General features: G+C 35.0%; 1 protein-coding gene across 1 annotated transcript; it reads left to right on the plus strand.

Annotated features, from left to right (window-relative positions):
* Window positions 1-4,582: 4,582 nt before the first annotated feature.
* LOC115236487 lies at window positions 4,583-10,317 on the plus strand. Its single transcript, XM_029808975.1, has 4 exons — window positions 4,583-4,675; window positions 8,695-8,800; window positions 8,882-8,967; window positions 10,193-10,317. Exons 1-4 carry the CDS (start codon window positions 4,648-4,650, stop codon window positions 10,315-10,317), a joined length of 345 nt encoding a protein of 114 aa, XP_029664835.1. The 5' UTR covers window positions 4,583-4,647.
* Window positions 10,318-10,962: the final 645 nt, after the last annotated feature.

Here is a 10,962-nt window from a genome sequence, read left to right on the forward strand (position 1 = left end):
TGTATATTATATATATATATAAGCAATCTATATTAAAAAAAAAAAAAACATGCGCGTGGAGGAAATAAAGAGAAATATAGTTAAATTGCTTTTATAGATATTGCATTATAAATTAAAAATTTTATATATGTTTGCACAATCAATTAAGCGATATAAAGTTAATCATTTTAACATCTTGATTTTGCTGCTAACTTAATATGATGCGGAATTGAAATGCAAAAAGAAGTTCTATATTCGCAATGATATTTTGCTTTCGGTTTACTTACGACTTCTCAGCGAAGAAAGTCTCCATGGAACTTCCCTTTCAAGCCACGTGAGTTTATATATATGTAAGTTGCAAACAGGGTCATGCCGATGAAAGTCAATAATAATACTTGCCTGAGCAAATATCGGCATCTTTTTGATTTGCATAAGCAAACGCGCTATCGCGTATATAGGGGCGCGCTAACAAACGTTAATAGATTCTATCCTTGACGAGACCGTTATAGGCGGTCCGATCACCATCCTTGGCGAAAGGACTTTTTCCTGTCTTTCGCCTCCGTACCACTACTTGATATTATAGAATAAAAAAACCGCTTGTTTCAGACATTCTAATGTCCCTCGTTTCCTGCGGTTTAGCTCGTCAGAAATTATATGCGGCTAATCGCTTAATCACCTTGTCATATTGTCGATTGCAATTCCATTAACGTCACAGTACAATGTCCTGCGTGATCTATAATATATCCTTGAACAAGCTTTTATCGGCCGAATAAAGGATTCGAGAATATACGAATGAATCGAGCCTTTCTAATGCCTCCATGCTCTTTCTCGTTTGTTCGATTTATAACGTATAATATTTATAATGAGTCGTTCGAACAACAAACGGCTCGCTCACAAAAGTACTTACATATATATATATTTTATGCTTATTTCGAAAATATTAATTTTTAAAGGTACACATATGTGTCATTTTGACTCTATCGATATTTTAACAATAGAATATCTCGAAAGTCTTAATCAATAAAAAAAATGTTTAAAACTTATTTTGGTAAATGTTTAGATTAACTTAGACTTCACGGATCATTTTCATTTTTATATATCATATATTGTAGAGGGTACATTCCTAAGTAATACATGCTTTGAATTTTGTGGCGGTCTCTTCTGGTTCCAGAGATATGCGATTTTGAAGTATCATAATTTTCGTATTTACTTGTATCATTTTTTCGTTATATCCTACTTGCGTATTTATATTTTTTTGTTTACATTTGCTCGTTATTACATCATTGTCAGTATGCTTCTGGATTACTGTTTAGTTTCGCTAAGAATTTCTTTTTGTTTATATTTAGTTGTTGATATGATTTAATAAGATATAAACAATTGTATACTGCTTCGTTTTGTAATATTTTTCTTATGCGGAAGAGGGGCGGGGTTCCTACCAGGAAAAATCTAACCTAACCCAACCCATGTTCCAAGGATAAATTATTTCTTAAAATAATAAAAATTTATCCCACGGACATGAATTGGATTAGGTTAGATTTTTTCGGGATGAGAATGCAGGAGAAAGACGGAGTCCCTCCCCCGCTCACGCATTTACTTTATAATAACGTTGAACTATGTCAAAGTCAAGGTCAAGGTAGGGGCTAAATCTTATTTTCTTAAAATGTTATTTTTACGATACTTTAAAATCGCATATCTCTGGAACCAGAAGAGAGCGCTACAAAATTCAAAGTATATTAGGAATGTACCCTCTATAATATATGTAGAAATAAAAACGATCCGTGAAGTGTAAGTTAATCCGAACATTTACCTTTATTTTTTAACTTTTTTTATACATGATTATTTTTTATTGATATATCAAAAGGAATATGTATAAATTTTTGTAGATTTCTTTCAAGCGTTTTGAGACAGCTAAAACTGCAACAAGACATTTTGTGACTTATATGTGACCAGGAACAGAGAAAAATGTGTTAACTTAAAGAATTAAGTTTGGCAAATAAATGAATTTTAAAGAGTATAAAATAAAGACTGCATCGTTATTTTTAATGTATTTCAGATTTTTATATCGAGTAATAATACTCACATGAAAAATGCTTATATTGAATGCAAAGTACAATAAATCTTACCAAGATACAAATTATCAAAGTTTCCATTAGAGTTTCATAAGACGTCCCGCGCAAAAATCGCGAGATTCCATCTTCGGGGAGCGGCGAGTTTGAGCTTTATGTAAACGAGCATTTCGTTTTACTATAGATATATGATATATATGTGCATTCTCGCGGGAGCACAACGTGATGCAAGACGCACAATAAGCCTTTTTGCCATTATGTGGCTTGCGTATTACAACGGTACCGTTCTGCATGAAAGCGCGTGGTTATCGTAAATGGTTGCGCTTGCCGTTTTGTTTAAGTCCCCTGACCGACGATGCGACCGAGAAGCGGGCGAAAGGAACGTGCGCGCGAGCATCTCACCATACATCAGCATCCCACCGCTGTTACGTGAGAATGCAACGCGCGTACCTACTGACCGGCTTCACGTAACGTATCGCGGCAGGCACGGATTCGCTCTCGCGTCAGTCTCGAAACATAAACCTTCAAACAAAAAATTAGCTCCATAAAAATCATTCAAAAATTATCATTTTTATCTTAAACTGTTGGAAAATTTGACTTAAATTTAACATACATATTAATTTAACATAATGTGGATATGTTAAATGATGACACTAATACTTTGTTAATATTTCAATACAAAATGAATGCGAACTTTATAGTAATTTGAAATAAATTTTGTGTAAAATCCACATATTTTTAATGATAAAATTAACTTGGAAAAATGTTATGTTGACGGCGTGTAGTCACTCTCACTCCTATTGTAGAATAAAATCAACATATTTTTCTATTAATTTTAACAGATAAATTCTGTCACTAATAATACGGATATCTGTTGTGTAAAATTAAAAATATGCGCATTGTATTATAATATTTTTATACTTTTTTTTCAATTGTTTTAATAATTTAATTTATTTCAATTAACACAATAGCAATATGTTAAATTAACACATAAATGTGTTAAATATTTAACACAAAAATTTTAACTGGTATATTTTTTAACAAGAAAACACTAATTTTCCAATAGTATCGATTATTTTATCGAGTAAAATAAGCATCACACATATATAATCCGATATAAAGTATTCGATAATAAATTAACAAGAAAAAATAATGTGACGCAAAAATATATTTAATATAAGTATAAATTATATAATAAGAACATTTTCTATTATTTACCTGGTGTGTATGGAAAAATATATATTAGATTTAAATATTTTTATAGAACACGCGTTATAAATGCGCTTGATGCCTGGTTTAAGCATCAAATATCTGTCATTAACATTAAAACCCAAGGGATAGTCTATGTATCTTGTATATCTGTTAGACTCTCCGCAATGCCCTGCATACGTACACACAGAAAAATATATACTATATACAAGTAAATATTTGTGAGTAATCATTTTACTTAGCAATAGAATAATATTTTTCTGTGTGTAATTCCGCACGTGTCGACGAAATGTATACTCTAATTTTAGCGCCTGAGGTTTGCTACGTAAGAAGCGCCCCTCCTTCCAGTCGTAAAAAATTTAATTAAACAAAAAAGCTTCAGCGCGCTTTAGGCGAGGGCCACGCAAGCGTTCGCTTAATTAAGATACCGATCGCTACCGTTAACTAATATGTATGAGCGAGAGGCGACCCCCCCGCGGCCTCGAAAAATCGCACGCACCGGGTGAAAATAGCGCGTGTGTATGACTTATTGCAGTCGCGGTTCTAAGAGGAAAGCCGAAAGTGGGAGAGACAAGATGGCCGGTTATGCAAAAGGCGAAAACGGTCACATGTGTACGCGAATCGAGGCAATGTCATCGAACTTATATAACGTGTTGCCTTATTTCAATTACACGTAGCTTTCCACGTGCACATATCGATTTTAAGCCTTCATGCAATGTAACTTCGCTTTCTATATCCAGGAACATCGACGACTTCAAGATAAATAAATATTTATGAACCGCGTAACGCAATGAAAGTTTTATCCGGACAATTAAATTTATTATTTTTAATTTCGAGTAACGATGGACGGGTACTAAATACCCGGCTAATAGATTTTCGACTAATGACAACGAACGGGATTTGAGAATTGAAGTATAACTAGATATATATCTTTTCGAGTACTCTCTCAATCCTTAACCAGCAGTCGTGACTTTAAATGACATGTTGTGTATATATTCGACTACCTGGCGACAGAGAAAATCTAATTTGCATCAATCACCGGGATCGTTTATTCGTCCGCCTTTGAAGCGTAGGAACTGGATCCTCTCCTTGAGCGTACTGGAGAGATTCCGGCGAAAGGCGCGACTCGCGCGGAATTCCTTTTCGCGCGAGGGATGGCCCGTAGATAGGCGCAGGTGAGAGGCCCCCGCGAGAAGAAGAAAGGTAAGAGGTCCCACGATCTCATGGGATCCCTACCGCGCCGGCCGGCGAGGAGACGCGACGGGTCCCCGTCGAGAGGAAGAGTCGAGAGTCAGAGTCGAGTCGAAGGGACCGCGTCGAAGGTGCGCAGTGCATCCGCCGTTGCTTCTCACGGTGGACGAGCGTAATCGGAGCCCCCGTCTGCCGCGACAAAATGCCAAAAATTAGCCTGTCCATTCTGTGTAAGTGTCCACGTGTGTGGGGGAGTCTGTATTCGAATGGGCTCCCACAAAATCGATCTGTTGTGCGCTGGTCGGCGAGTGATAGTGATGCGAAATCCTCTTCACCCTTCCACTATGTTCGTTTATTTTGATCCCGTGTTAGTTTATGGCCGCAGGCAGATAAGACGAGCTATGTATGTTAATCGAATGCTGATCTTTTTTTATCGATCAAGATTGAATAATTTCTCAACGATGGTAATGTCACACGCCGGAGATCGCAGATTTAAACGCCGGCAACGGGGCCTCCGGTGGCTCAGTGTGTAGCGCGCCTGACTCACATCCCGGAGATCTCGGGTTCGATTCCCGACTCAACCCTGGCCTCTGCGCTTTCCCATTTTTTCTTTCCTACCACCTCCCAACAAAAATTCCTTCCTTCTCTCTCTTCTCTTCTTCCAGTATATACGCATAAAAACTGAATTTACACTCTAATATAACCTGTTGTTGGCCCGAATACATGACCCACCCCAGATCATTACGGCCATTTAAATATTAAGAATACAAGAAACGCCGGCAACGGGGAGGTAACGAAAGCGCTCACCGGGGATTGTGAGTTTTAGTTATGTCGATGGGAACTCGATGACTCGATATCGGGCAATGACTCACGAACTCGCTAAAATTTCCGGCGATCGCGATCATATGACATGAGACGGTTATGACGTAAAACAATTTTACTCTTTCAACATTCTAGATGTATCCCGTATTCATGAATTTTAATTCGGAGATAGAGGTGGTTATTTTAGTCATCAAACAGAATCTTCTACCCGATAATTTATTGAGTACTTTGTCAACTGGTATAATGTTGATTATTAAACGTTAATTATGTGTGATATATTATTATATATAAATGCTATAATTTACCATTCGATGATTATATTGGATTATATTGGATCGAAGAAAAAGGTAAGAAACAATTGCTTTCGTGATAGTTTCTGTAAGTACATAATTTTAATGACGTATTTAAATTAGTGGCCAAAACCAAAGATTTTGATTTTGTTCTTATTATATTATTAGATGTATTTTACTTTAGTTCTTACTCTTTAAAATTTTAAATAACATTTATATATACAATGATAAAATAAATTATCGTTGCTGTAAATATAGATATATCAGATATTCAGCGTGACCTTTAATTAATCGTGAGATAGAACTAAAATCTCATATGATATTTATGGTACAATTTATACAAAGATTTTAAATGCTTCTTCACTTCCTCTATTCGTAATATACGCGTACATTATGTAACGCTCGATCTCTCGAGCTGCTTCGCGCGTTCTCGCCAGTAGCAGCCTTAATCAATCACCGGCGCGCGCATTATAATTAAGGAGACCACTCATCTACGTTCGCCGCGACAGACGGTCCATTCACGTAAACTCGAGATGACGTTTACGCAATATTGGTAAGAGAACACATCGCTAAGATAATATGTTCATAAAGTGGATCAGTTTACGACGTAGGTATTCCAAAGCCTTGCACATCAGAATTCTTACATATTTTTTTTGTCACGATTTCGACAATCCGACGCACGTCCATTTGCAAATGTGCCGTGTAAATCGCGGTAATTACCGTGAACAATTTTATTGCCTGTGCATGAAATACGTTGGCATTTTGATTTAATGCTATTGAACGTGTAGCTCGTGACAGATGGCAATAATATCACATGGATTCGCTGAGCCGTCAAATGAGATTTTTGTATCCTCGAGTTTATGCAGATTTACCGACCTCGAGTATTTTTAAAATTATATTCAAAAAATCAATTTGCAATTGTGATATCTTTACTGAAATATTGACATAGTACAATCTGATTATAATTATATACTTTTGCTTTTACTAATATTTCGATGAATTAAGATGTAGAGATGTAAATAAATAACAAAATTAAATTTGTAATAATTAATTTTAATTTCAAGATATTTAAAAGTAAAAATTATAAAATTTTATCGCTACATATATCCTTTCTGTCTTATTCTGTGTCGAAGTTCCAAAGTCTATATATTTTACAGATAACCAATAAATATTATCAGCGATCTGTAAAATCGATTATTCGGAATAGCTAGTTTAAATACTAATTTATGAAATTCGATTTGTCTCGAATGACGCGGGATTAATAAAAAAACGTTCAAATAAGCACTTTTGCCTTCGGAAATTGATGTCGCTAATTACTCGGCTCCTTTTGCCGCATCTCGATATATTCTCTTACAGAAGGTCGCGCAGGCACCTTTTTCGGATCATCTGGCCGCTAATTGCGCGATTAGTCGAACGGGAAATAATTACGGTCGACTTCTCGCAAATCGAGCGATTTGTAACACCAGGAGAGCAGCAAGCTCTATCACGACCACCGGTCTTTGTCATGCTCATTCTCTACATGGCCTTTGCGTCTTTTTAATGTCATTGATGACGCTGAAAATGGCAGACACAATGGGAGAGCACGTATATTCAAGAACATCACTGGATTGTCGGCCTTTCAAAAGATTTCACGTATTGCTGACTGTTATGAGTAATAACAACAAAATTATAGACATTGAATCCTTGATAGTTTTATGACAGGCATATAATAGTGCATTATTTGAGCTATGCGTTACAACTCGTACACATACAATTACACAGCAAACATTTTGACTTCTTTACATATTATCGAAGAAGAAAAAAATTAATGATTGCAAAACAATGAAAAAATTTTTAATAATATTTAGCATTTTTATATGTTTGATATTACAATTTTTTGGGACAAATAATTCTAACAAAGCTAGTTTCGATCGAATAGATTTGGCAATTAACTTTTTAATTCTTTCGGCATCGAGTTTTTATCCGCGTTTAATCCGAAAAGAAAATTTAATAGAGGATAAAATAGCGCGTTTATACAGTCGAGAAAATATGACTTCACCATCTTCTCATCGCTGACCGTTCGAACGGTCAGCGAGAGCCCACGAATCATACTTATCGTATTGCATTGCGTAATATTAAATAACATTATATAATCATGTAATCGTATTACATAATGTAACAATAATTATATCTTGAGTTGCGCTCTTTGAGGTGCATCTACCGCATTACCTTTTCAGGGAAAATTCGATTTTACCGAGTTGCGAGAAACGCGAAATTATCGCGTCTGTGATAATGACATCGTCCGATGCACCGCTCAGCATCATTCTAAGCCTAAATATGAATTACGAGATAGAATCAAACTTGTTTGCCGCGATAGAGATTGTCGCGAGCAGAGAGACCGATCGTGGTTACTATCGTGGAAGTCTCGGGTTTTTTGGGATCAACTGCTGAGCCGATGTATTTAGTCGTGATGACAATAATCGTTTATGGTCAATCGTGGATTACGGGCTTACCTTGTCTAATCGATTGTAAAGCGCGAATCGAATTTTAGCGTGGCCTCAAAAGTACAACAGTGGAGACGGTCTCTGATGTCCCGAGCGACCTTTCACGCCACGCTCGTTCGATTACGAAATCCAAATCGAGCGATATTTACAATGATCAGTGCAATCGCGCGCTTCTCCAACATTATGTATTCTCAAGCAATCAAAACTCGCAGGCTTAACACACAGATAAAAACCAGAAACATCAAGATATCTTTTCTTATTTGTCAGCAAAAATTTAAGTAGAATTTAGTTTTGAAATACTTTCTTTTGCTGTAAAAAAATATATTGTTTTTAACGCACTTATAATTAATTTAATTTATTTTATTTTGATTATTTAAATTATTTAAATTTTTAACAATATTAAATAATATATAATTATATATTTGGATATATATAAAATAAATATTTTACATCTATATATTTTAGAATGAGCAGTAAGCACAAGTTACACATATTAATGTGTAATAATTTTCAATTTTTTTATTAATATTTTAAATACGAATCGTCACGCATAAGTCTTAAGATCTTGGACATTTCAATGACTCCGTTGCACAATCTATAATATTCATTCAAGCACTCTCTTCCGCGAATGATCTAAGGATACTCTCTATGTAGGTCTCGTGACGGCAGTCTTGTACAACACGGTCGAGCGAAGTCTTGAACATGAAATTCCGCGGAGGAGCTTCCTGTCACGCAGAGCGATTGACGGAACTAGAGGAAGGTACGTTCCCGCTAACAATAAGCGGCATCTTCCGTACACTTGATTACGTTGCGAATTGATTAAATCGTTTACCTATTACAGGAAGTACTTCGATCCGAACGAGGACGGAGCATTCGACAGTTACGGATCCGCGGGCGGCGAATACGATCCATACGATTATATGACAGGTGAGCGGTTATTTATCATTCTCCATCGCGGATCGATTTCTATCCATGAAGTGTAGGAATCATCAATCTTACGATTTTGGGATCCTTCAACATGTATCTTTAAGTATCCTTGGATCTTGTAAATCTGTAACCTTTGAAAATTACGAAATTATATTCTTTGATCTTTCATTTTTCTTATTCTCGCTTATCTTTCTGGCTATCCTTTAATAGGCAATGAAATTTCGCAGTTAACATCAAGATGTGGACACTGCGTTATTCACTTTTATATTTCGTAATTATTTTCTTTGTACATACACATATTTGTGAGGCGTAGGAATAGTTATCTTTAAACTAAACCTACGTTCAGTGATGAAAGTCGATGTTGACGCATCTCTGATAATTACACGATACTTCTTGATGACATAATTTTATGGAAATTATGAGTTCAAACTTCATTTTATTATAACTGTAGTTTTTTTAAAACTTTAATTTATTCTATTACTCTCGTAAAAACTATCCTCTCGTTATGCTCAGATACATACTCAAATGACACTGCAAACATCTTTTTAACCACAATCATAAATACAGATAGATGCATGCGTGAATAAGTATGTATTAATCGTTCAAGCAAGTGGATTATCACTCATGGGAAAGGCGGGGTATAATATTTCTATGAAAGGTGAGAGTCGAATAGGTCATGTAAAATCTTGCTGATTATATGGATGCCAGTTAGAAGACATTATCTATTCGACCACACAACAGGCAAAGATTTAAATATCATAGACACGATTATCGCGGCCTATTTTCTATGACCTTGGTCAATAATTGACGATCGATAGGGAACTCTGTATCTACTCGGTATTTAACGACATCTCTTTTTCTCTTCTTTTTAATTGTACGTGTAAGCAATTATATATGTACTTGATTATCGCCATTCAAATAGAAATGTCGCTCTAATTATCGATCTTATTATATTATTTAATGAGAAATATATGATGGTTGTAAATTAAAGATATTTAATTGTTTGCGATCTTTATACATGCATTTTTCTGGTAAATTTATAAGTAATTTTCAAAAAGCAGAAAATTCATATGTTATGAAAAATTATGTAAACGACAATTATAAATTATAAAGAAGTAGTCAGTTCTCATTAATTCTCTAGACAGCTCGTTATGTTAAAAATAGTTTCTAGATGGGCAATTTGGTCTTTACTATCTGAAGAGATGAATCTGCTTGTATTTTTCAGACCTATCTGACATCAGAAAAAATGTGCCGGGTGAGCCAGGCGTCGACTATCCCGCCTACACAACATTACCTCAGACAGGATTTACGTGTGAAGGACGTTCACGTGGTAAATATACATATATATGAATAAATACATGAATAAATTACATCGCATGCTGCCTCATCACATGTCCTTTTGATTGTCATTATACGTTATAAATAATTATACGTATGCATGGAATTATCATTTTTTCCTTTTTTTTTCTAAAATGCAAGATTCTAAGTACGTATTACATAACATCTTGAAATTTTGAAAAGATCTTTTTATTGATTCAATAGTTTAAATTCAAAAAATTTTATTAAATATTTTTAATTACGGATACAAAACGTCGACAGAACGATTATCTTGCGTGAGAAAGCGATTAGATTCGCTACGTAAACGGTAATAAGATATAGTGAGACGGGAAAGATTTCATTAATTGCTAATAAGGAATGCGATCGATTTTTCGATCGCAGGAAAAAGTATCAATGCTCCGAATTTAGAAACTGCTAATTTAGAAGCACTCGATTAATTTTAGAAAGTTCATTGACTTAATCGATACCGATAAGACGCGATAAGACAATGCACAGAAAATGTGGCGATTTTCAATACGTGACCATTTCTTTTCTTAATTTATTAAAATTATATGTGAAAGTAAAGACTTTATCTTTTTCTATTTGATTTTATAATTATTTATAAACTCCTAAACTTTGTTAGGACATTAACTTTATATTAAAATGTATAATTTTTGT

Source organism: Formica exsecta, unplaced genomic scaffold, assembly GCF_003651465.1.
Source record: "Formica exsecta isolate Colony F162 unplaced genomic scaffold, ASM365146v1 scaffold25, whole genome shotgun sequence".
Lineage (NCBI taxonomy): Eukaryota > Metazoa > Arthropoda > Insecta > Hymenoptera > Formicidae > Formica > Formica exsecta.